At 40.5% G+C, this 27,563-nt stretch overlaps 1 protein-coding gene across 2 annotated transcripts in view; it reads left to right on the forward strand.

The window, feature by feature from the left end:
• The window catches only part of STK32B (serine/threonine kinase 32B), a 436,152-nt gene that overhangs the window by 345,368 nt on the left and 63,221 nt on the right, over positions 1-27,563 (forward strand). For both annotated transcript variants that reach the window (XM_045986344.1, XM_045986350.1), the window contains one exon: positions 6,284-6,373. In XM_045986344.1, coding sequence (XP_045842300.1) covers positions 6,284-6,373 — 90 coding nt within the window. The remainder of the gene's footprint in view (positions 1-6,283; positions 6,374-27,563) is intronic.

Consider the following 27,563-nt stretch of genomic DNA (forward strand, 5'->3'; position numbering starts at 1 on the left):
TTACTGATACCAATAGTAAAACTTGAACTAACAGGTCTCACACAACATCCTGAGCTCCTTCTCTTGCTGAGTTTTGAATGTTTTCAACCTGTGGAAAGCAAATAGCCTAAAACTCAGTTCATATTTGCAAATTTTGTAGTAAATTTCCATTCTCCTGAGAAGGAACCCATAGGAAGCTTTATATGGCACTAATTTTCACGTTCCCACATCTTCACTCAATTGTTAAAGGAAGCTCACTGGGAGGTTACAGCTCATCAATTAGCACAGTTCACAGAAACCAGAAGTGGAACTTGCTGTCTGTCACACCTGCTGGGCATGAATTCCTAGGGGAGCCCCAGCAGGTCTGCTTCAGAGCAGTCCACCAGAGCCCTCACCTCCCTGAGGACAAGGACAGGGCTGTGCACTCAGCTCTGCAGGGGACAGCACGGGGACGGGGGAGGACCGTTCACACTGGGATGAGGCTGAAGACACAATGCAGCTTCTCTGAAGATACACTGTGTGACCATGCGCAGCAGCCTGGTCTTTGCAACTTGAAGTTACTCTCATGTAACAATGCAGGTGATCCGACCCTCCTGATAAGAGTACTGCGAGGATTAACATGAGATTTGGCACCAATTCTATACATAACAGTGGCCAAAACTAGACAGGGGGCCGCATTTCTTCTCCCTGTTTGTCAGCCTCCCCATTTTGGTCCTTGGTCCTATATCCATTCACAGCAGTCAAAGGGATATTCAAAAGTAAGTCAGCCATGTGGCTCCTTCCAAAACACTCTCACTCCAATGTCCTCATGACGGCCCTGGGGGCCTGGCACGTCTGCCCCTCCATTCTCTGTCCGAGCTCCCACTTTCTCTCTCTGACCTCCTTGCAGTCCCCTCCGATGGCCTATGTGCTGGCAGAAGCACAGTCCTCCCTGGTGGTCTAATGGCCTTCTCCACCCTTGTTCTCCATGTCTTGTTCAAACATCACCATCAGAGTCCCTGACTGTTCTGTTTAACACTTACAACTACCTCATTACGTACTTATTAAAATACTACAGATGAGGAAATGGAAGTTTATAGAGTGAAATAACCTGTCCAAATCTCATAGTAAGTGGCTATATCAAGCACAATGCCAGTGTTTTTCAGCTTCTATAGCTGAAGTTCAGTAGTGCAGCTTCAGGCAGGGTTTGATCAGGCTCTGGCACCATTTTCCTTCTATGCTTGCAGCTCTACCTTCTCCGTGGCTAGGCTTCAGCTTTAGACTGTCTTTCTTTACATCAATGAATAACTTTCAGAGTTCTGGGCTCATATTCCCACCTCACACTGGCCAAAAACAGAGTATTACTTTAGGTACCTCCTGAAAAAAAAAAAAAAAAAAAAAAAGAAAAGTCTTTACTTCTTGAACCCTCTGGAAAATCATCTCCCTAATATTCATCGGCACCAGTTAGGTCATATGCTTAACCCTGAGTCAAATGCCAGGACAGAGGGGTAAGATTAGCTTGACTGTTTCCAGATGAAGCCACATGCCCACTCTCAAAGCCAGCTGTACAGGGATGAGTAATTCCTAAGAAAGGAGATATGAGTGACCACAAACAGCTTATGTCCACCAAAGCGCATACCATTTGTTCTTGGGCAGTACAACTCCCCATCTGTGTTCTTAACCACTCTGCTCTGAGCCCCCTAACAAGGGAAAGAGAACCATCAATGTGTAGATAACGTGCTTCTATGCCTAGAAATACCAAAAGGATCCACTAAAAAGCTAGCAAAATTAATAAGGGGTTGTACAAATTAAGACAATGTACATTGTCTTTGTACATTTATATTAAATATAAATCAGTGTACAAATTAAGACAAATAATAATTAAGACGAACTGTTCTTCAAAGACTAAAAAATAAAGTCCAATCTCTTCCCCGTGGATGTTCAGAAGGGTCCAGGCTCCTTCTTTCTTATTCCTCAACTGTGTGGCAGAAAGCATTCTGCCAAACCCACATAAGAAGCAACAGAATGGAGGGAAGCAGGGAATCAATTCTTTTAAAGGAAATATCCTGGAAGGTGCAAGTATCAGCCTGCTGACATCCCATTGGCCAGACTTGGTCATGTGACCACAGCTGGCTGCAGTAGGGGGAGGAAGGGAAGCGGACCCTTTAGCATGGTACCCCTGAACCCAGCTCCAGATTCTATTGCTATCTGAGAAAGGGAAATGGGATTTTGAGAGATAATAAATAGTTTTTGCTCTGAAAGATTAATAGAGTAGCCAAATAAGATAAATAAGCATAACTCAGTAGCTTTTTATTATACTAAAAATAGCTAGATAGAAAAAGAAATGGAAAAATACTGTCATTTGAAAGAGTGACCAAAACTATGTAATATCTAGGAGTAAATGTGCCCCCAAATTTACAAGGCCTAAATGAAAGGAACTACTAAGTGTATTTTGAAGGAATCAAGAAGACCTAAATGAAAAGCCAGGCATGACTCTGGATGGAAAAATTACATGTCCATGCTTCTCAAATGAATGCGTAAGTTAATGTAATCCCCACCAAAATCTTAATGGAGGTATTTCCTAGAACTGGACACAACTCCTTTCAGAAGAATAAATGTCTGAGAGTGAAGGTGAACCATGCCTATGAGATACTATAATATCTTGACAAACAGGGTCTCATGACCAGTTATTGGGAAAGACTAAATACTGTTGAGATAATTGGCTATCCATTTGGAAGAAATAAAATTAGAATGCTATATTATATTATAACAAAACTACATTATATTTTTATATGAAAGATTTAAATATAAAAGATATATAAGTATTATAGGAAAATATAGAAGGATATATAAAATCTTGGGGGTGGAATAGGGTTCTGGAAAATTATGAGGAAAATAGATTATAAAATTAACGTTACCATTTAAGTTTTTAAGTCTTTTGTATGACAAGTGATACTGTGAACAGAGTCAAAAGACAAACAGTAAGCTAGGAGGAGATCTTTGCAGTACACAGAGCAAAGTGTAAATATATCTCATAGACAAAGCTCTGATTGAAAATTGATCAAGATTCTAGACAGTTCACCAGGAGAGTTGGGTCTCATCATGTGGAAAATGTGCAGCCTTATCTGCAGTGAGATAATCATTCCTCACTGCGATTTGCAACAAGTGAAATCATTGATTACAGTGCTAGTAACAATTTGGAGAAATATCCGCTCTCATATCCTGTTTACCATAAATTGGGCGCCTGGGTGGCTCAGTTGGTTAAGTGTCTGCCTTCGGTTCAGGTTATGATCCCAGGGTCCTGGGATCAAGCTCTGCATAGGGCTTCCTGCTCAGCAGGGTGTCTGCTTATCGCTCTGCCTCTGCCTGCCACTCCCCCTGCTTGTGCTCTCTCACTCTCTTGCTCTCTCTAATAAATAAAATCTTTTTTAAAAATTAAAAAATAGTAATAAAGTACCATAAATTATAACTCGTTAGAACATAGTATGCAAATCCTCTGACTCTGCAATCCCACTTCTGGGATTTATTCATTTAAAATGGAAGTACCAATATGTAGCAATGTGCTCAAGAATGCTATCACTGATCCAATAACAAGACAAACACATAGGCAAACAAAACTGGAAACAACCCAAATGCCAAATAGGATCATTGTTGAATAAAATGTGATATAACTATACTATGGAATACTTTGTAGCTATGGGGCCACAGTTTCTTATTTGAAACTCTAATTTCTTAGATTTAAAAACATTTTTTAAAGATTTTATTTATTTATTTGGCAGACTGAGATCACAAGTAGGCAGAGAGGCAGGTAGAGAGAGAGGGGGAAGAAGGCTCTCCACTGAACAGAGAGCCCGATGAGGGGCTCTATCCCAGGACCCTGGGATCATGACCTGAGCCAAAGGCAGAGGCTTTAACCCACTGAGCCACCCAGGTGCCCCTAAAAACATTTTTTTAATTTTATTTTGTCAGTGTTCCAAGATTCATTGTTTTTGCACTACAACCCCGTGCTCCATGCAATATGTGCCCTCCTTAATACCCACCCCCAGGCTCCCCTAACCCCCCACCCTTATATTAAATAATATATGTCTTAGTAAAATGAAAATAATATGTCTAATAGATAATATTTAAAAACAACATATATTATATATTATGTACTACCTCCATAGAGGTTAAATGAATCACCAAGGGGGTCCACCCTATAATCAAATATATTAATATTTTTCTATCAAAACATGAATATTCCCCCTAAGTGGAATAAATAGACCAATAAAAAGAAGTTACAGGTCAAGTTTTGTCACCAAATAAATTACCAAAATAATTGGATTTCTTTAGCATGGAGGACAAGGGATTATGGTTCCTGTAGATAGACAATGTATACTGATGTGGGAAAATGTCACGATACATGGCTAAATGCAAAAGTAACTTCTGGAACAACTCATAAAGTATGATCTCATTATTGGAAGGACAAACCACATCCCAACACATGTAGGCATAAATAAGGGGAGAAACAACAGAGAGCCAAGTTACTTAGTCATGTTATGAATGGGGGTGGAAGAACCATCAAGGGTTGAAAGGAGTGACCCAAAAACACATTTGTAGCCTTTGACTTATTATAATCAGCTGACATTACTTTGATAATGCAAATACTAATTTTTTTTAAAGACAGGGAGAAATGAAGGAAAACCAAATAAAAGCCATATTGGAGGGTTTCAGGATCCTCTCAGTATGGTGGCTGTGCTTGGGAGCATACAGGTGAGGGTGTAGAGGTGACTGAGACCCTCCCTTGCCTCATAGTCAGCAACAGGACTGAGGATTTGTTTGTTAGTATTAGAAGTGGGGACTGGGAGGGTGTTAGGGGCAGACTGGCACTGACTAGAGACAATGGGATCTGAGCCACACCTTGGCAGGATAACAGTGCTAGGAGCAAACACTTAACAAGAAGCTTCCCTACTTCTTGTGTGCCAGTCACTCTAACCATTTTATGTATATTCTTGGTTCCTCCCAAACGCTTTCTTAGGTGGGTACTTTGTTAACTTCACCCCCACTTTACAGATGAAGAAAATAAGTTATTTGCCCAAGAGCAGACAGCTAATCCCAACAAAGCTGAGACCCAAACCACGTCAGTGTGGCTCAGAGTCTCTGCCCCCAAATGCTATGCCACACAGCCTCTTGGGGTAGGGCTGTGTATGGATGCTAGTTCTGGCTCCCGAGGCTGCAGCAGGTGTGTCTGCTCTAGGGATGCTCCCTGGGTGGACACACTCTTCATCTGGCCAGAAAGGGTTCCCAGTAAGGGTCTGGCTAGATGACTTAGGCTTCACCCACAAGCACCTGAAAGGGATCACAGATCATCCCTAACTGAGTACCTCACTACTGCCTCCCACCCAGGGGCTCTGGACAGAGTGCCTGGCAGAAGTTTGCCCACATGTCAATGCTGGCAGCTGAGCCTGAGGTTTGGATTTATGTGAAACTGCTGGTGCTTTTGCTGTCCACTGTGGCTAGTCCTATCAGGTGTGCCTCTCCCGTGGGCCTCACTGCACCTGTTCTAGCAGGTGTCTGTCCATCTCATGGAGGTGCCCTCCAGGCCCTCCCAATGTCAGTTTTGTGTATGCGAGCCACTTGTGTATTTAAGTCCCAACCTCTCAAACACAGCTTTCAGATGTGAAAATCCAACCATTTCCCCATGATGTGAGGACAAAGAGGTAAAGTGATTGTATTTGTGTTTGCATATATATATTCAAGTTCTACTCTCTTCGCAAATTTCAATTATCCAATATAATGCTGTCAACTGTGTCTCCATGTTATACATTAAATCCTCAAATCTTATTCAGTTTGTACCCTTGACCCAACTCTCCTTATTCCTCCCACCCCTCAGCCTGTGGCAAGCACTTTCCTAATCTCTGCTTCTATGAGCTTCTTTTAAGATTCCACATATAAGTGATACATGCAGTATCTACATTTCTCCATCTGGCTTATTTCACTTAGCATGATATTCTCAAGGTCCATCCATGTTGTCAAAAAGTGTCAGGAGGTCCTTCTCTCTCGTGGCTGAATAAAATTCCATTGTATATACAGACCACATCTTTTTTATCCATTCATCTACTGATGGACACTTAGGTTGTCCTAGGTTTGTCCTAAGTTTGGCTACTATGAATGATGCTGCCAAAACTAGACTTTTTCAAAGTATTAGATAAAATACTCTTTTAAGTAGAGGTTCTCCAATGTTCTTCTTGCACCCACCATAGAGCCCACAGCTTTAAATCAACAAGAAGCGAGCCCAGCTGCCTGCAGCTCTTGCTAACTGGGGTTTCTGTTTCTCTATCTCCAGGACATGTTCACATCACAGACTTCAACATAGCGACGATCGTGAAAGGAGCAGAAAAGGCTTCCTCCATGGCCGGGACCAAGCCCTACATGGGTGAGTGTTCCAGGCCCCTTTGAGGTGCCAGAGACCCAGTGCCTGACCTCAGCATTCCAGTCCTTCTCCCCCACACCAGGACCTGGCTGTCCCCAGTACGTGCTGGGCTCTCTCACACTTTATCCTTGCTGTCCTGTCTGCCAGAAAGACCTTCTCCTCCTGTGATTTCCAGAGAACTCCTACACAGCCAGAAATCCTTTATTCAGGCTTGGGGGAAAACAGACAAAAAACTGTATTTTCTTTCTTAATAATGTCCAGTAGTGCAGCCAGAATATAACTTTGTTGCTGATCATTTGGGGTCTATATTCTTGGGAACATAGTGCCTTTCCAATGTGTATTTTCAAGTTGGATTTTCTTTAGAACCTTTGATGGAAGTATCATTTTTTTCCTACTTTCTTTTTTTTCTTTTTAAAAAATCTTTATTTTTTTAGTATTTATTTATTTTAATTTAATTTTACTTTTTCAGTGTCTCAAGAGTCATTGTTTATGCACCACACCCAGTGCACCATGCAATATGGGAAGTATCATTTTTAGAAGCATTCTATTCCTGTACTTTGGTTTTCTCTGAGGACACCTATTATCTGAATGTGGAGTCTTTACAAATTTTCAGTATTTGTTATTTTCAAATTTTTTGCATCTCTTCCTTTATCTGTTTAAAATCTTTCCCATTTTTCTCTTTTTCTTTTAAAGATTACCTGTTATGTTTATTTGCTTTGTATGCTTTCTAATGAAATATTTATTACTAAAATAATTTCCCCTCTAATTTTTCCCTGAGTTTTCTTGCCTGATTTTTTAGTTTCTCAATTCTACTTTATGCTGTTCTTTCATGTCTTATATAGTTTTCTTAATGTCTATATTAATTCTTAATGTCTATATTAATCATTGATTACTGTATAACAAAGCAAGTCAAAACCTAGTGGCTTATGCCATGTTCACAGATGGGGAGAATTGACATTGTTCAAATGTCTGTACTACCCAAAGGAACCCACAGATTCAGTGCAATCCCTATCAAAATACCAATAACATTTTTCACAGTAAAAGAAATAATTCTAAAGTTTGCATAGAATCACAAAAGACTCCTGAATAGCCAAAGCAATCTTGGAAAAGAAGAAGAAAACTGGAGATACCACATTTCCAGATTTTAAGATTTACTTCAAAGCTGTAGTGATCAAAAGCATATGGGATGGCACAAAAACAGACACATAGATCAGTGGGAAAGAATAGAGAACCTGAAAATAAACCCGTGCATACATGGTCAATTCATCTATGACAAAGGAGGCAAGAATATGTAATGGGAAAATATTAGTCTCGTTAACAAATGGTACTGGGAAAACTGTATAGCCACATGCAAAAGAATGAAAGGAACCACTTTCTTACAGCGTACACAAACATAAACTCAAAACGGATTAAGACCCTAAATGTGAGACCTAAAAAGAGAGCACAGGCAGAGAGACATAGGCTGTAGCAACATTTTTTCTAGATCTGTCTCCTCTGGCAAGGGAAACAAAGGCTAAATTAAACTACTGGAAATACATCAAAATAAAAAGCTGCTGCACAGTGAATAAAACAATGAACAAAACAAAAGGACAATCTACTGAATGGAAGACATTTGCAAGTGACATATCCGATAAAGCATTAGTATCCAGGGGTGCCTGGGTGGCTTAGTTAGTTCAGTGACTGCCTTAGGCTCAGGTCATGATCATGGAGTCCTGGGATTGAGTCCCACATCGGGCTCCCTGCTCTGCAAAGAGTCCACTTCTCCCTCTGATGGTCCCCCTTCTCATGCTCTCTCTCTCTCAAATAAATTAAATTCTTTAAAAAAAAAAAAAAAGCATTAGTATCCAAAATATATAAAGAACTTATATAACTCAACACCAAAATACCAACACCAATAATAATAATAATACAATTTAAAAATGGGCAGAGGATCTGAATAGATGTTTCTCCAAAGAAGACATGCAGATGGCCAACAGGTATATGGAAAGACTCTCAACATCACTCATCATCAGGGAAATGCAAATCAAAACCACAGTGAGATATTACCTTATAACTGAAGAATGGGTAGTATCAAAAAGACAAGAAACAGTAGGTGTTGGTAAGGATGCAGAAAAAAAGGAGCCCTCATGCACTGTTGGTGGGAATGCACCCTGGTACGGCCACTGTGGAAAACAGTATGGAGATTCCTCAAAAAATTGAAAATAGAAATCCCCTATGACCTAGTAACTCCAATACTGGGTATTTACTCAAAGAAAATGAAAACAGTAATTTGAAATGCATTATGTATGCATCCCTGCATGTATTGCAACATTATTTACAATAGCCAAATACAGAAGCAACCTAAGAGTCCATCGATAGAGGAATGGATAAAGAGGGTGTGGTGTACATATATACACTGGAGTATCAGTCATAAAAAAGAATGATATCTAGACATTTGCAACAATGTGGATGAACCTAGAGGATATTCTGTTAAGTGAAATAAGTCATCCAGAAAAAGACAAATACCATATGATTTCACTCATATGTGGATTCTAAAAAACAAATGAACAAACATGAGGCAGAAACAGATCCATAATCCAGAGAACAAACCAATGGTTACCAGAGGAGAGGGGACAGGGGGATGGGGAAAATGGGGGAGGGGAGTGGAAGATACACACTTCCAGTTAGGGAGTAAGTGAATCACAGGATGAAAGGCACTGGCACAGGGAATATAGTCAGTGGTACTGTAATAGTGTGTGGACAGAAGGCAGCTACACTTGTGAGCAAAGCATAAAATAAAGTGTTGTAGAATCACGATGTTGCACATCTGAAACTAATGTAACATTGTATGTCAACTATACTTCAAAAAAAAAATAAAGTTAAAAAATAAGTTTGGGGAAAGTAAAAGAACATTTTTTTAATTTAAATATAATTAGCCAACATATAGTACATCATTTGTTTTTGATGTGTTCAATGATTCATTAGTTGTGCAAATGAACACTGTTTAAAAAAAACACTTAGTGGCTTAGAACAGCAACAATGTGCTATTTCTCACAATCTACCATTTGACTGAGTGGTTCCCCTGCTGGTTTAGGCTTGGGCTCACTCATGCCCCTGGTGGGTCTGCTGGGGGCTGGGCTCAGTGAGGACAGCTGAGTCTTTCTCTACATTGTCTTTCATCATCAAATGGACTGCAGTGAGCTTGCATGGAAGGAGAAGCTGATTGGGTTAAAGAAGGAGAACCCCATTCCCACATGCTTATCAGGCTTCTGCTTGCTTCACATTTCCTGATGTCCAGTTGGCCAAAGCAAGTCACATGACCAAGACTAGAGACCATGTGGGAGGGGACTGTGGGGAATGTGGGAGGAAAATGGATACCAGAAGGTATCCAGAAACCATTCATGAAACAAGCCACCACACTCTTTCATACTTTTGAAATAGTAGGTTACAATTTTTCCCTGAAAAAAAATTTTTTTGGTGGGTGGGGGCACATCTTTCTGATTAATCATCATTGTGAAGTGTTTTATTCTGCCCTTTATTTTCCTTCCTCTTATGATAACTTTGTGTGGAATTTGGCTTTGATACTCTAATGTTCCTTTTTTTTTTAATGGGAAATTAGTTTTCCTGAACTTTTGGAAGATGATATTGTTCAGGGTAGTTTTTCTAACTGAAAATCTTCTGTTGTTTTCATGAAGCATCAAAATCCAAGGCCACTCATTAACCTGGGAATTCCCGGTTCATTCTACTTGCTTACTTTTAGCAGGAGCTTCTTTTTCTTTTGTCTGTAAGGCCCACATCCCGCTCGGTTTTGGTTCTACTTCCAATAGTTTCTCCTTGGGGCTCCTTCTAGAAGGGAGCTCCGGCTGGAGGATGACAGAGATTTGGGGTTCCAGACTGACCTTCTCCTGCAGAACTTACCAAGGTCCCCTTTGCCTCACCCGCCACTAGACTGGACAAGCTGTTCCAGACTTTAGCTGCTGTTCCCCAACTGGCCATCTGGATTCCCCCATAAATGCCTGCTGGCTGTCTTGCAGCTCTCTGTTCTCTGGTCCATCATATGTTGCCTTGTTTCTTTCCTTTGTTCCCTTCTCTGCAGAAGTCACTCCCATGGCAGTCTTGTTACTGTTGCCGGTTTGTTCCCATGCACTTACATTTTGGGGCTTGTAGGGGGACAATTTAGTTTTGTAGTTGGTGTTCCTCATGGGTTTTGGCTTAGCTCTTCACCTGCTTTATCAGTTTATGTGTGTTGATCTGCCGAGATTCAAAAACCATGTCCTCACCTCCCAGAATTCACTACATGTGTCATTCATCTCTTTTTTTTTTTTTTAAGATTTTATGTATTTATTTGACAGACAGAGATCACAAGTAGGCAGAGAAGCAGGCAGAGAGAGAGGAAGGGAAGCAGGCTCCCTGCTGAGCAGGGAGCCTGACGTGGGGCTCGATCCCAGGACCCTGGGATCATGACCTGAGCCGAAAGCAGAGTGCTTTAACCCACTGAGCCACCCAGGCGCCCCCCATGTGTCATTCATCTCTTATTTCCTAAATCAATTTTAAAAATGAAGTTTGGAACTAGAGCATATCATGCTTAGTGAAATAAGTCAATCAGAGAAAGACAACTATCATATGATCTCCCTGATATGAGGACATGGAGATGCAACATGGGGGGTTAGGGGGATAGGAGAAGAATAAATGAAACAAGATGGGATTGGGAGGGAGACAAACCATAGATGACTCTTAATCTCACAAAACAAACTGGGGGTTGCTGGGGGGAGGTGGGATTGGGAAGGGGGAGGGGGCTATGGACATTGGGGAGAGTATGTGCTATCGTGAGTGCTGTGAAGTGTGAAAACCTGGCGATTCACAGACCTGTACACCTGGGGATAAAAATACATTGTATGTTTATTAAAAAAAAAAATTTGGAAGGGGAGGCGAACCATAAGAGACTATGGACTCTGAAAAACAACCCGAGGGTTTTGAAGGGTCAGGGGTGGGAGGTTGGGGGAACAGGTGGTGGGTAATGGGGAGGGCACGTTTTGCATGGAACACTGGGTGTTGTGCAAAAACAATGAATACTGTTACGCTGAAAAAATAAATAAAATGGAAAAAAAAATGAAGTTTGGCCACAAGTCATATTAAATATAGTACTTAGTATTTGCTGTGTGCCCAGCTTTATCTAATGCTCACAAATACAAAGCAGGCACAATGATTTATTCCCACTTTGGAGCTGAGGAAACAGGCTGAGAGGTCATGAGGGACCCATCCAGGCAGAGGTTGGTGACGAGAGTCAGACCCAGGTCAGCATGGACACCCAGAAGGTATGCATACAAGTGAATCGGTACTCTTCAGACAGCCCCGTTGGGATGCTGAGTATTTACACCAATAGGGCTTTCACTCTTGAAGGTCTTCTGGAAATCTCTTTCCAGATGATTCCAGAGCTGAGGCCAGTCCATCCGAGGAGACACTGACTTGACAAATGCGTGGGAGAATAGGTTGAAAAGGGTGTTAAGGCTGCTGCCCCGGCTCCTGGTGGAGGTGTGTGGGTAGCACAGCCAGGGCCTCAGGTGTTTGGGGTTCCAGGAGTCCCAGGTTTGAATCTGAGGTGTCCCTGGGAGATGCTGTCCAGGCTTCTGGAATGATGTGGACAGCATCTGTGGACTGGGGAGTTACCAGCACTGAGATGCAGCAAAGCCAATGCAGGGGCAGGATCTCCCAGGGAGGATGCAGGAGAGAAGAGCACCAAACCCCTGTAGGCCCAGGGGACACTGTCCTAGAGAAGCAGACAGAATGGAAGGAGCCATCTTTTCCAGAAGGGGCAGTGAGGAGAGGAAAATGACATGGAGAGAAGAAGCTGGAGCTTCCCTATAAAGTTCTGACATCTTTTAGGAACAGCCTAAAGCTGTTAGATCGATCTCTGGGAATACAGAGCCCAGACCACTGGAGAAGTGAGCTCAGACCACTGGAATAGTATTGTACCAACCCTTTCTTTTCTGCCCCTGCTCCACCACCATGCATAGCACATTCTCCCAGCACCTCCTCTGAGACTCCCCCTGGACCTTCCGCATTTTCATTCCCTGACTTTTCATTCCCTGATGTCCTGGCTCTCAGCCTCTGGAAAAGCAGATTTGTGGTGACACAGCTGACCACTCTGTCTCCATAGTGGCCCCACCACCAAGAGAGAGAAGAAAACCAACATATACTGTGACCCTGCTGTGTGTTTGTCATTGTCTGTAATCCTCAGAAGACCCACATGCAGCTTCCACTTCTCTCCAGTTTATCGATGAGGAAGCTGAGGCCTGGGGAGGTTCATTACCTGCCCAGAGTTATGCAGCAGACAAGTGAGAGAGCCAGAATCTGAAGCCATGTCTGCATGGGTCCAAAGCCCATGCTTTTGCCACTATACTAAGCTGCCTTTTGACACTGAGTTCCTGGGTCAGAAAGCCATATTTCTCTGACAAGAAAAAAGTTTGTTGTCCCAAGTGTATGTAGGATTTGGGGCTCCTGGTGTCCTTCTGTTTAGAGGAGCTTTAGTCCTGAATTAATAAACAGGTGCACAGGAGAGATTTTTCTGGGATTTGGCGGGCACCAAATGGATATTTTTTTCAGACACCATAGGGGTTGACAGGACCAGGCAGTGGGAGTTTGTTGGGGAAGACAAGATGAAGGAGGGCTCTCTCAGTAAATTCAAGTCCTACAGCTCCCAGGGCTATAAACTCCTGAGGACAAGTGGCAGGTTTGTCGATTTTTTTTCCACTTGTACTGTTCAGTTCAAAGGCCCAATTACAAGCTCCCAGAATGTTCCAAACACAGATTCAGAGAACAGGCTGATGAGTAAGCTCCCAGAGGTTGCTCATGAAGGATGATCCTGGAAGAAACATTTGCATAGAACTGAATTTTCATTAATTAAAAGAGCAGATGGAATTCACAGTCAGAGAAAAAAGAAACCTCTCTGAAATGTGCCAGATTAGAAGTCAGAGATGTTCCAGCAGCCACCGGGGCTTCAGAGTTTATGCATCGGCAGTGAAATAAAGAGCTGAGCATTCATTCAGCAAATATTTATGGAATGTTCAGGAGATAAACGGAGTGAAGGCACAGGGGCTCAGAGGAGACTGATGCTCTCTGGGGCCCGGGGGCTCACCATCTAGTGGGGCAGACAGATGCGTAGGCACAGGTGTAAACAGGACACTGCCAAGACAGATTCCTGGAGAAGGTGACCATCTGAGTTAGACTCTGAGGGTGTGCTCAGAGTTTGCCTGCTGGGTAAGGATGAGGAGACACCATTTCTGTCAGAGGCATCAGCCGGGGTGAGAGTATAGGAGGGGCAACAGCATGGTGTGTTGGGGGACAGCTGCAGCTCCACTTCTTGTATTATAGACCAAGATGGCATGGGGAGGAGCAAAGAGACAGACCAAAGCGTGGGGGTCTTGAATCCATAATAATAGCCTGAGGAGCCAGCAGAAAGCCAGGAGGGGGTCCAGTGAGGTGTCGCCTTCAGCATGGGGCAGTTTGGGTGTCTTTCACTTAGCAGTTGCCTGGACTTGGGCCCTTCTCAACATGATGAACACTCAGAAGTGTTGGCTGCTTAAACCACGTGCCCTGGCAGTTTTCTCATCTGAGTAATGGGATTAATGATGATGTAATCTGCCTTAGTCGGTTGTCTGTGAGGATTTCATGGCATGGCTATGGAAGGTACATAACCTAATGTCTGGCAAATGGTGAATGCACAGGTCTGGGAGCTGATAGTCTTGTTATTGTTGCCACAGTTATGATTTAGATGGTTGATTATTTGGTATCTGCTTAGCATTGGGAATCCAGGGCCTGGATTGGGAACTCCCTTGCCTTATGGTGCTCACAGTCCAGCAGGGAAAACAGACCCTAAACAGCTGGTTCATTATAGGAGCTGGGTTGGCTGGAGGATGCTGGGTGCACTGGGGGATTACAGAGCTGGTGCCTTGCCTGCATTCACTGAACGTTAGTTCCCTCCCTCAGGTTGCTGCAGTGAGCAGACGAGTGGTTGCTGAGCCATGATAATGATGCTAGTATCTGCTTCTCAGCCTTTTGGCTAAGATCAAGCGCATAATGATGCTAGTATGGTCCTTGTTGAAATGATCAAGGTTAGTGACATTTGCTGCTCCCTGTGCCAGAGAAAGTAAGAGATCCAGTGTTCAGACCCAGGCCAGTGAGGCTGCAGTGCCCAGTATCTTTCCTGAGAACCTGTCCTTTGTTCATTCATTCATCCATCCACCCATCCACCCGTCCATCCCTCCATCCATCCATCTTCACAAATCTATTGAGTACCTTCTACGTTTCAGGTAGTATTCTATGGCCCCAAAATACGTCTGAGAGCAAACAGATAATTCTCCTGCACTCATTAGGTTGGCTATGTATAGGGTAGATAATCACCTTAAAAAATCACAAAACTGGTAAATATATAGTTGGAGATATTTATTTTTGAGTGACAATTTACCTGCAGTGAAGGGCACTCTTTTAAGACACAGTTCTATGAATTTGGACAAACACAGACGGTCACGTAAGCACCACCACAGTGAAAGTACAGAACAGTTCCATCACCTCCAAAGTTCCCTCATCCCGGTCCCCGGCAGCCAGTGATGATTTAGACCATTCCAGAGAGTCATAGAAATGGAGTCATATGGTCTACAGCCTTTGGAATCTGAAGTTTGTTTTCTTCTTTTTTTTTCCTTAAAGATATTTATTTATTTAGAGACGGCAAAGGAGAGAGAGAGAGCACACACAAGCAGGGGGAGCAGAAGAGGGAGAGAGAGAAGCAGGCTCTTCACTGAACAGGGAGCCCAATGTGGGGCTCAATCCCAGGACCTTGGGATCATGACCTGAGCTGAAGGCAGATGCTTAGTGACTGAGCCACCCAGACACCCTAGCGAATCTGGGTTTTTTCACTTTGAATGATGCATTTGAGATTTATTCATTTTGTGTGTTTCAGTAGATTTCCCCCTTTTTTAAATTGTGTTACATTAGTGACCATAAAATACATCATTAGTTTTTGATGCAGTGTTTGAAGATTCATTGTTTATGCACCACACCCAGTGCTCCATGAAATATGTGCCCTCCTTAATACCCACCACCAGGCTCACGCATCCCCCATCTCCTCCCCTCCAAAACCCTCAGTGTGTTTCTCAGAGTCCATAGTCTCTCATGATTTGTCTCCCCCTCCAGTTTCCCCCAATTCACTTCTCCTCTCCATCTCTTAATGTCCTCCATGTTATTCTTTATGCTCCACAAGTAAGTGAAACTATATGATAATTGACTTTCTCTGCTTGACTTATTTCACTCAGCATAATCTCCTCCAGTCCCGTCCATGTTGATGCAAACGTTGCGTATTCATCCTTTCTGATGGAGGCATAATATTCTCTTGTATATATGGACTGTATCTTCTTTATCAATTCGTCTGTTGAAGGGCATCTCAGCTCTTTCCACAGCTGGCTATCAGTTGCTTTCCCTTTTGATGGATTGGCAAGTAGAACTCTATTGGATGAATAGACACAATGAGTTCATCCATTCACCAGTTGAGGGATACTTGAGTTATTTCCAGTTGTACGTAATTATGAATGAGACTGCTATAAGCATTTGCTTTCAGGTTTTTATATGAACTTAAGTTTCCAATTCTCTAGAATAATTACCTAGAAGTGGGATTGCCAGGTCATATGGTAAGCATATGTTGAACTTTCTGAGAAATAGAAAAACTGTTACCCAGGATGGCTGGACCATTTTATATCCCCAGAAGCAATGTATGAAGGCTCTGGCTTCTCTACACCCTCACCAGCACAGGGGATATTGCCTGGCTGTCATCGCTTTTCTTATCAGCCCTTCTAATAGGCAGGGAGTAGTTTTATTTCACTAGTCCCTAATGACTAAAGGTGTGCTACATATTTTCATTTGCTTATTTGCCATCCATTTATCTTCTTTATGAAGGATCTATTCAAATCATTCCCATTTAGTGATTTTTATTAGTTCAGCTTTGAGAATTCTTTATATATCGTGGATATAAGTCCTTCCTCTGATAGGTGTTTTGCAAAAATTTTGGCCCATCAGTGGCTTGTCTTTCTATTGCCATAATAGAATCTCTTTAGAAACAGAAGTTTTAAATTTGGATGAAGTCCAGTTTTTTAAGAGATTTTATTTCTTTTTTATTAATTTAATTTTATTTTTTCAGTGTTCCAAGATTCATTGTTTATGCACCACACCCAGTGCTCCAGGCAATATGTGCCCTCCTTAATATCCACCACCAGGAGATTTTATTTCTTTTTTTTTTAATTTTATTTATTTATCTGACACACAGAGAGAGATCACAAGTAGGCAGAGAGGCAGGCAGAGAGAGAGAGGAGGAAGCAGGCTTCCTGCTGAGCAGAGAGCCCGATGCGGGGCTCGATCCCAGGACCCTGAGATCATGACCTGAGCCGAAGGCAGCGGCTTAACCCACTGAGCCACCCAGGCGCCCCGGAGATTTTATTTCTTGATCATGTATTTGGTGTCATATCTAAACATCTTTTCCTCACATGAGTTTATAAAGATTCTTTTTCTTTGTTTTCTTGTAAAAGTTTTGTACCTTTGGATTTCACATTTAAAGTTCATTCATTTTTAATTTAGTTTTTAGTGTGGTGTGAGGTGAAGATGGAGCTTTATTTATTTGCATACAGCTATCCAATTTTTCCAGCAACATTTGTTGAAAACACTGTTCTTTCCCTACTGCATTGCCTTTGCAACCTTGTCAAAACTCAATTAACTGTAAATGTGTGGGTCTATTTCTGGATTCTTTTCTGTTCCATTGGTCTATTTGTTGAGGCTCTACCTGATATCATACTTTTCCTGTACCTTTGCAATAATACTTGAAATCAGATACAGAGAGTCTTCCAACTCTCTTTTTCTTTTCAAAATTATTTTGGCTATTCTAGATCCTTTCCCTTTTCATCGAAACTTGAGAATCTGCTTGTTTAATTTCTACATAAAAAAATAACTCTGTTGAATTTTTGTTAGGATTGCACTGAATTTATGATGAGTTTAGATAGAAATGACCCCTGAACAATTTGGACTCTTCCAGTCACAGAATATTTCTCCATATATTTACGGCACCTTGGATTCTCTCATCAGCATTATATAGTTTTCAGATTTTGCACATATTTTGTACGTTTACCAAAGTATCTTACAGATTTTTGGAGGCATGTGAATGGTACTTTTAAAAAATTAAATACAATCTTCTTTTATCTGTTCCTCAGCAGATGGATATTTGGGCTGTTTCAATAATTTGGCTATTGTAGATAATGCTGGATAATGCTGCTATAAACATCAGGGTACATATAAGATGTGAGATATATCTAGGTATAGATATAGATGCATTTTTGGAATATTATTCAGTCATCAAAAAGAATGAAATCTTGCCATCTACAATGGCATAAATAGAGCCAGAAAGTATTATGCTGAGTGACTTTTTCTGAGTCAGAAAAAGACAAGTGCCATATGATCTCACTCATATGTGGAATTTAAAAAACAAAACAAATGAGCAAAGAGGGAAAAAAAGAGGAAGAGATGCAAACCAAGAGAGAAACTCAACTATAGAGAACAAACTGATAGTTACCAGAGGGGAGGTATATGGAAGTTGGGGGAAATCGGTGATGGGGATTAAGGAGTCCACTTGTGAAGAGCACCCGGTGTTGCATGGAAGTGTTGAATCACTACATTGTACACCTGAAACCAGCATTCACTGTATGTTAACTAACTGGAATTTAAATAAAAATTTTTAAAAATTTACTTACCAATCATTAATTCCTGATCTATAGAGATACAGTTGATTTTTGTATGTTGACCTTGTATCCTGTAATTTTGCTGAACTCACTTATCAGTCCCCAGTTTTGGTAGTAAATTCTTTGGGCTTTCTATGTAGATAATCATGTCTGAAAATCAAGGTAATTTTATTTCCTTTTTCCAATCTGCATGTCTTTTTTTCTTTTTTTTTTTGCCTTTTTGCTCTAGCTAGAACATTTAATACACTTGGCCTTGATCCTGATCTTAGTGAGAAAGCATTTAGTTTTTTTACCTTTAAGTATGATGTTATCTGTAAGTTTTTTGTACTTAGTTACTCTTTATCAGATTGAGGAAGTTTCCATGTATTTCCAATTTTCTGAGGGATTTTTTAAAAAATCATAAATGCATGTTGGATTTTGTGAAATATCTTTTCTCAGTCTATTGAGAAAAATCATATAGTTTCTCTTCTATAATCTGTTGAAATACATTGATTGATTTTGGAAGGTTGAACTTCCTTATATTTTCAGAATAAATCCTACTTGGTCATAATGTATTTTCCTATTTAAATGATGCTGGAATCAATTTGCTAATACCTCATTTACATTATCTACTTCCAGGTTAATGAGGAACATTTTAGTTTTCTTTTTCTTATAACATCTTTGTATAATTTTGGTACCAGAGTAATGCTGGCATTGTGAATTGGGAAATATTCCCAACTCTTCTTTCTGGAAAAATTCATGTAGAGTTGGTATTATTTCTAGCATCTGTTTGGTAGAATTGGCCAGTGAAGATATTTGGACATGGAGTTCTTAACAGGAAACTTCTTAAACTCTGAATCTGATTTCTTTACCAGACATGGGTCTATTCTCACTATTTCTCACTAAGACAGAAGAAGTAAAGAAACATTAGGTAGGATTTGGTCATTTATGTCTTTCAAGAAATTTCTGTGTTTCATGTAAACTTACAAATGTTTGAGTTTATGGTTATTTGTAATACCCCCTTGTTACATTTTTTTACTGAGTGTTGATTCTGTAGTGATGTCTCCTTTTCCATTCCTGAATGGTCATTTGTATTCCCTCTATGGTTTTCCTGATAATTTTGGTAGAGGTTTATCACTTGTGCTCATCTTTTTAAAGAATCAATTTTTAGTTTCATTGATTTTCTGTTTTACGGATTTCTTCTCTGATTTTTATTACTTTCTTCTGTTTGCTTTGGGTTTAATTTGTTCCTATTCTAGTTTCTTAAGGTGGAAATACAAATCATTGATCTGAGTCTTGTCTTTCTCCAATATAAACATTTAATGCTCTGTCAATTCTGTCCTAAGTCCAGCCTTAGCTATGTTCCACAAACGTTGATATACTATGTTTTTCATTCTCATTCAGTTATAAACACCTTCCAACTTCCCTGTGACTCCGTCTTTCACCCATGGGTGATTTAGATGTCTACTTCATAATTTTCAACAATATTTGGGAATTTGCTATCCATCTTTCTGTTGAGTCCAGTTTAATTCTGTGATGTAAGAGAAATCCCTTATATGATTTCTTTTCTATTATTTTAGTTGGTCAAGTTTGTTTTGTGGTCTAGATATGGTCTATCTTGGTGAATACTCCATGTTCTTGTGCAAAGAATGTGTATGTTCTTCATTAGTTGTGTCGCCTATAAATATCAGGCCCTAAATATTCTCAATGTTTTTTTTTTCCATTTTATTCATTTTTTCAGCGTAACAGTATTCATTGTTTTTGCACAACACCCAGTGTTCCATGCAAAACGTGCCCTCCCCATTACCCACCACCTGTTCCCCCAACCTCCCACCCCTGACCCTTCAAAACCCTCAGATTGTTTTTCAGAGTCCATAGTCTCTTATGGTTCGCCTCCCCTTCCTAATTTTTTTTTTAATAAACATATAATGTATTTTTATCCCCAGGGGTACAGGTCTGTGAATCGCCAGGTTTACACACTTCACAGCACTCACGATAGCACTTACCCTCCCCAATGTCCATAGCCCCCTCCCCCTATCCTAATCCCACCTCCCCCCAGCAACCCCCAGTTTGTTTTGTGAGATTAAGAGTCATTTATGGTTTGTCTCCCTCCCAATCCCATCTTGTTTCATTTATTCTTCTTCTATCCCCCTACCCCCCCATGTTGCTTCTCCATGTCCTCACATCAGGGAGATCATATGATAGTTGTCTTTCTCCGATTGACTTATTTCACTAAGCATGATACCCTCTAGTTCCATCCACGTCGTCGCAAATGGCATGATTTCATTTCTTTTGATGGCTGCATAGTATTCCATTGTGTATATATACCACATCTTCTTTATCCATTCATCTGTTGATGGACATCTAGGTTCTTTCCATAGTTTGGCTATTGTAGACATTGCTGCTATAAACATTCGGGTACACGTGCCCCTTCGGATCACTATGTTTGTATCTTTAGGGTAAATACCCAGTAGTGCAATTGCTGGGTCATAGGGTAGTTCTATTTTCAACATTTTGAGGAACCTCCATGCTGTTTTCCAGAGTGGTTGCACCAGCTTGCATTCCCACCAACAGTGGAGGAGGGTTCCCCTTTCTCCGCATCCTCGCCAGCATCTGTCCTTTCCTGACTTGTTAATTTTAGCCATTCTGACTGGTGTGAGGTGATATCTCATTGTGGTTTTGATTTGTATTTCCCTGATGCCGAGTGACATGGAGCACTTTTTCATGTGTCTGTTGGCCATCTGGATGTCTTCTTTGCAGAAATGTCTGTTCATGTCCTCTGCCCATTTCTTGATTGGATTGTTTGTTCTTTGGGTGTTGAGTTTGCTAAGTTCCTTATAGATTTTGGATACTAGCCCTTTATCTGATATGTCGTTTGCAAATATCTTCTCCCATTCTGTCAGTTGTCTTTTGGTTTTGTTAACTGTTTCCTTTGCTGTGCAAAAGCTTTTGATCTTGATGAAATCCCAATAGTTCATTTTTGCCCATTTTTGCCTTTGCCGTTGTTCCTAGGAAGATGTTGCTACGGCTGAGGTCGAAGAGGTTGCTGCCTGCATTCTCCTCAAGGATTTTGATGGATTCCTTTCTCACATTGAGGTCCTTCATCTATTTGGAGTCTATTTTCGTGTGTGGTGTAAGGAAGTGGTCCAATTTCATTTTTCTGCATATGGCTGTCCAATTTTCCCAGCACCATTTATTGAAGAGGCTGTCTTTTTTCCATTGGACATTCTTTCCTGCTTTGTCAAAGATTAGTTGACCATAGAGTTGAGGGTCGATTTCTGGGCTCTCTATTCTGTTCCACTGATCTATGTGTCTGTTTTTGTGCCAGTACCATGCTGTCTTGATGACGACAGCTTTGTAATAGAGCTTGAAGTCCGGAATTGTGATGCCACCAACTTTGGCTTTCTTTTTCAATATTCCTTTGGCTATTCGAGGTCTTTTCTGGTTCCATATAAATTTTAGGATTATTTGTTCCATTGCTTTGAAAAACATGGATGGTATTTTGATAGGGATTGCATTAAATGTGTAGATTGCTTTAGGTAGCATAGACATTTTCACAATATTTATTCTTCCAATCCAGGAGCATGGAACATTTTTCCATTTTTTTGTGTCTTCCTCAATTTCTTTCATGAGTACTTTATAATTTTCTGTGTATAGATTCTTAGTCTCTTTGGTTAGGTTTATTCCTAGGTATCTTATAGTTTTGGGTACAATTGTAAATGGGATTGACTCCTTAATTTCTCTTTCTTCAGTCTTGTTGTTGGTGTACAGAAATGCAACTGATTTCTGTGCATTGATTTTATATCCTGACACTTTACTGAATTCCTGAACAAGTTCTAGCAGTTTTGGAGTGGAGTATTTTGGGTTTTCCACATATAGTATCATATCATCTGCGAAGAGTGATAGTTTGACTTCTTCTTTACCAATTTGGATGCCTTTAATTTCTTTTTGTTGTCTGATTGCTGAGGCTAGGACTTCTAGGACTATGTTGAATAGCAGTGGTGATAATGGACATCCCTGCCGTGTTCCTGACCTTAACGGAAAAGCTTTCAGTTTTTCTCCATTGAGAATGATATTTGCGGTGGGTTTTTCATAGATGGCTTTGATAATATTGAGGTATGTGCCCTCTATCCCCACACTTTGAAGAGTTTTGATCAGGAAGGGATGCTGTACTTTGTCAAATGCTTTTTCAGCATCTATTGAGAGTATCATATGGTTCTTGTTCTTTCTTTTATTAATGTGTTGTATCACATTGATTGATTTGCGGATGTTGAACCAACCCTGCAGCCCTGGAATAAATCCCACTTGATCGTGGTGAATAATCCTTTTAATGTACTGTTGAATCCTATTGGCTAGTATTTTGACGAGAATTTTTGCGTCTGTGTTCATCAAGGATATTGGTCTGTAGTTCTCTTTTTTGGTGGGATCCTTGTCTGGTTTTGGGATCAAGGTGATGCTGGCCTCATAAAATGAGTTTGGAAGTTTTCCTTCCATTTCTATTTTTTGGAACAGTTTCAGGAGAATAGGAATGAGTTCTTCTTTAAATGTTTGGTAGAATTCCCCTGGGAAGCCGTCTGGCCCTGGGCTTTTGTTTGTTTGGAGATTTTGGATGACTGTTTCAATCTCCTTACTGGTTATGGGCCTGTTCAGGTTTTCTATTTCTTCCTGGTTCAGTTGTGGTAGTTTATATGTCTCTAGGAATGCATCCATTTCTTCCAGATTGTCCAATTTGTTGGCGTAGAGTTGCTCATAGTATGTTCTTATACTTGTCTGTATTTCTTTGGTGTTAGTTGTTATCTCTCCTCTTTCATTCATGATTTTATTGATTTGGGTCCTTTCTCTTTTCTTTTGGATGAGTCTGGCCAGGGGTTTATCAATCTTATTGATTCTTTCAAAGAACCAGCTCCTAGTTTCATTGATTTTTTCTATTGTTTTTTTGGTTTCTATTTCATTGATTTCTGCTCTGATCTTTATGATTTCTCTTCTCCTGCTGGGTTTAGGGTTTCTTTCTTGTTCTTTCTCCAGCTCCTTTATGTGTAGGGTTAGGTTGTGTACTTGAGACCTTTCTTGTTTCTTGAGAAAGGCTTGTACCACTATATATTTTCCTCTCAGGACTGCCTTTGCTGTGTCCCACAGATTTTGAACTGTTGTGTTTTCATTATCATTTGTTTCCATGATTTTTTTCAATTCTTCTTTAATTTCCTGGTTAACCCATTCATTCTTTAGAAGGATGCTGTTTAGTCTCCATGTATTTGGGTTCTTTCCAGCTTTCTTCTTGTGATTGAGTTCTAGCTTCAGAGCATTGTGGTCTGAAAATATGCAGGGAATAATCCCAATCTTTTGATACCGGTTGAGACCTGATTTGTGACCCAGGATGTGATCTATTCTGGAGAAGGTTCCATGTGCACTAGAGAAGAATGTGTATTCTGTTGCTTTGGGATGAAATGTTCTGAATATATCTGTGATGTCCCTCTGGTCCAGTGTGTCATTTAAGGCCTTTATTTCCTTGTTGATCTTTTGCTTGGATGATCTGTCCATTTCAGTGAGGGGAGTGTTCAAGTCCCCTACTATTATTGTATTATTATTGATGTGTTTCTTTGATTTTGTTATTAATTGGTTGATATAGTTGGCTGCTCCCACGTTAGGGGCATAGATATTTAAAATGGTTAGATCTTCTTGTTGGACAGACCCTTTGAGTAGGATATAGTGTCCTTCCTCATCTCTTATTATAGTCTTTGGCTTGAAATCTAATAGATCTGATATAAGGATTGCCACCCCAGCTTTCTTCTGATGCCCATTAGCATGGTAAATTGTTTTCCACCCCCTCACTTTAAATCTGGAGGTGTCTTCGCGTCTAAAATGAGTTTCTTGTAGGCAACAGACTGATGGGTTTTGTTTTTTTATCCATTCTGATACCCTGTGTCTTTTGATTGGGGCATTTAGCCCATTAACATTCAGGGTAACTATTGAGAGATATGAATTTAGTGCCATTATTAGCCTGTAAGGTGACTGTTACTGTATATTGTCTCTGTACCTTTCTGATCTACTACTTTTAGGCTCTCTCTTTGCTTAGAGGACCCCTTTCAATATTTCCTGTAGAGCTGGTTTGGTGTTTGCAAATTCTTTCAGTTTTTGTTTGTCCTGGAAGCTTTTGATCTCTCCTTCTATTTTCAATGATAGCCTAGCTGGATAGAGTATTCTTGGCTGCATGTTTTTCTCGTTGAGTGCTCTGAATATATCATGCCAGCTCTTTCTGGCCTGCCAGGTCTCTGTGGATAAGTCTGCCGCCAATCTAATATTTTTACCATTGTATGTTACAGACTTCTTTTCTCGGGCTGCTTTCAGGATTTTCTCTTTGTCACTAAGACTTGTAAATTTTACTATTAGGTGACGGGGTGTGGACCTATTCTTGTTGACTTTGAGGGGGGTTCTCTGCATCTCCTGGATTTTGATGCTTGTTCCCTTTGCCATATTAGGGAAATTCTCTCCAATGATTCTCTCCAATAGACCTTCTGCTCCCCTCTCTGTTTCTTCTTCTTCTGGAATCCCGATTATTCTAATGTTGTTTCGTCTTATGGTGTCACTTATCTCTCGAATTCTCCCCTCATGGTCCAGTAGCTGTTTGTCCCTCTTTTGCTCGGCTTCCTTATTCTCTGTCATTTGGTCTTCTATATCACTAATTCTTTCTTCTGCCTCATTTATCCTAGCAGTGAGAGCCTCCATTTTTGATTGCCCCTCATTAATAGCTTTTTTGATTTCAACTTGGTTAGATTTTAGTTCTTTAATTTCTCCAGAAAGGGCTTTAATATCTCCAGAGAGGGTTTCTCTAATATCTTCCATGCCTTTTTCGAGCCCGGCTAGAATGTTCAGAATCGTCATTCTGAACTCTTGATCTGACATATTACCAATGTCTGTGTTGATTAGGTCCCTAGCCTTCGGTACTGTCTCTTGTTCTTTTGTTTGTGGTGATTTTTTTGGCCTTGTCATTTTGTCCAGATAAGAGGATATGAAGGAGCAAATAAACTACTAAAAGGGTGGCAAAGACCCCAGAAAAATGCGCTGTAACCAAATCAGAAGAGACCCCTAATTGTGGGGGGGAGAAAGGGGATAAAAACAGGTTCTGAAAAAAAAAAAAAAAAGGAATAAAAAAGAAAAAAATTTAAAAAATAAAAAAATATAAAAAAGAAAGAAAAAATATATATATTTAGATGAACTAGTCAAAAAACATTAAAGAAATTAAAGGCATCCAAATTGGTAAAGAAGAAGTCAAACTATCACTCTTCGCAGATGATATGATACTATATGTGGAAAACCCAAAAGACTCCACTCCAAAACTGCTAGAACTTGTTCAGGAATTCAGTAAAGTGTCAGGATATAAAATCAATGCACAGAAATCAGTTGCATTTCTGTACACCAACAACAAGACAGAAGAAAGAGAAATTAAGGAGTCAATCCCATTTACAATTGTACCCAAAACTATAAGATACCTAGGAATAAACCTAACCAAAGAGACTAAGAATCTATACACAGAAAATTATAAAGTACTCATGAAAGAAATTGAGGAAGACACAAAAAAATGGAAAAATGTTCCATGCTCCTGGATTGGAAGAATAAATATTGTGAAAATGTCTATGCTACCTAAAGCAATCTACACATTTAATGCAATCCCTATCAAAATACCATCCATTTTTTTCAAAGAAATGGAACAAATAATCCTAAAATTTATATGGAACCAGAAAAGACCTCGAATAGCCAAAGGAATATTGAAGAACAAAGCCAAAGTTGGTGGCATTACAATTCCGGACTTCAAGCTCTATTACAAAGCTGTCATCATCAAGACAGCATGGTACTGGCACAAAAACAGACACATAGACCAGTGGAACAGAATAGAGAGCCCAGAAATCGACCCTCAACTCTATGGTCAACTCATCTTTGACAAAGCAGGAAAGAATGTCCAATGGAAAAAAGACAGCCTCTTCAATAAATGGTGCTGGGAAAATTGGACAGCCACATGCAGAAAAATGAAATTGGACCACTTCCTTACACCACACACGAAAATAGACTCCAAATGGATGAAGGACCTCAATGTGAGAAAGGAATCCATCAAAATCCTTGAGGAGAATGCAGGCAGCAACCTCTTCGACCTCAGCCGCAGCAACATCTTCCTAGGAACAACGGCAAAGGCAAGGGAAGCAAGGGCAAAAATGAACTGTTGGGATTTCATCAAGATCAAAAGCTTTTGCACAGCAAAGGAAACAGTTAACAAAACCAAAAGACAACTGACAGAATGGGAGAAGATATTTGCAAACGACATATCAGATAAAGGGCTAGTATCCAAAATCTATAAGGAACTTAGCAAACTCAACACCCAAAGAACAAACAATCCAATCAAGAAATGGGCAGAGGACATGAACAGACATTTCTGCAAAGAAGACATCCAGATGGCCAACAGACACATGAAAAAGTGCTCCATGTCACTCGGCATCAGGGAAATACAAATCAAAACCACAATGAGATATCACCTCACACCAGTCAGAATGGCTAAAATTAACAAGTCAGGAAATGACAGATGCTGGAGAGGATGTGGAGAAAGGGGAACCCTCCTCCACTGTTGGTGGGAATGCAAGCTGGTGCAACCACTCTGGAAAACAGCATGGAGGTTCCTCAAAATGTTGAAAATAGAACTACCCTATGACCCAGCAATTGCACTACTGGGTATTTACCCTAAAGATACAAACATAGTGATCCGAAGGGGCACGTGTACCCGAATGTTTATAGCAGCAATGTCTACAATAGCCAGACTATGGAAAGAACCTAGATGTCCATCAACAGATGAATGGATCAAGAAGATGTGGTATATATACACAATGGAATACTATGCAGCCATCAAAAGAAATGAAATCTTGCCATTTGCGACGACGTGGATGGAACTAGAGCGTATCATGCTTAGTGAAATAAGTCAATCGGAGAAAGACAACTATCATATGATCTCCCTGATATGAGGACATGGAGAAGCAACATGGGGGGGTAGGAGATAGGAGAAGAATAAATGAAACAAGATGGGATTGGGAGGGAGACAAACCATAAATGACTCTTAATCTCACAAAACAAACTGGGGGTTGCTGCGGGGAAGTGGGATTGGGGGAGGGGGAGCGGGCTATGGACATTGGGGAGGGGAAGCGAACCATAAGAGACTATGGACTCTGAAAAACAACCTGAGGGTTTTGAAGGGTCAGGGGTGGGAGGTTGGGGGAACAGGTGGTGGGTAATGGAGAGGGCACGTTTTGCATGGAGCACTGGGTGTTGTGCAAAAAGAATGAATACTGTTACGCTGAAAAAAATAAAATGAGAAAAAAAAAAAAAAAAGAAAAGGGTAAAAGTTTTAAAAAATTTAGCAGAAGAAGAAAAAAGAAAAAAGAAAAAAAAATTGAAAAAAGAAAAAAAAATTGAAGTAGCCGCAAGAC

The sequence above is a fragment of the Meles meles genome, chromosome 2 (assembly GCF_922984935.1).
Source record: "Meles meles chromosome 2, mMelMel3.1 paternal haplotype, whole genome shotgun sequence".
In the NCBI taxonomy this organism is placed as follows: Eukaryota; Metazoa; Chordata; class Mammalia; order Carnivora; family Mustelidae; genus Meles; species Meles meles.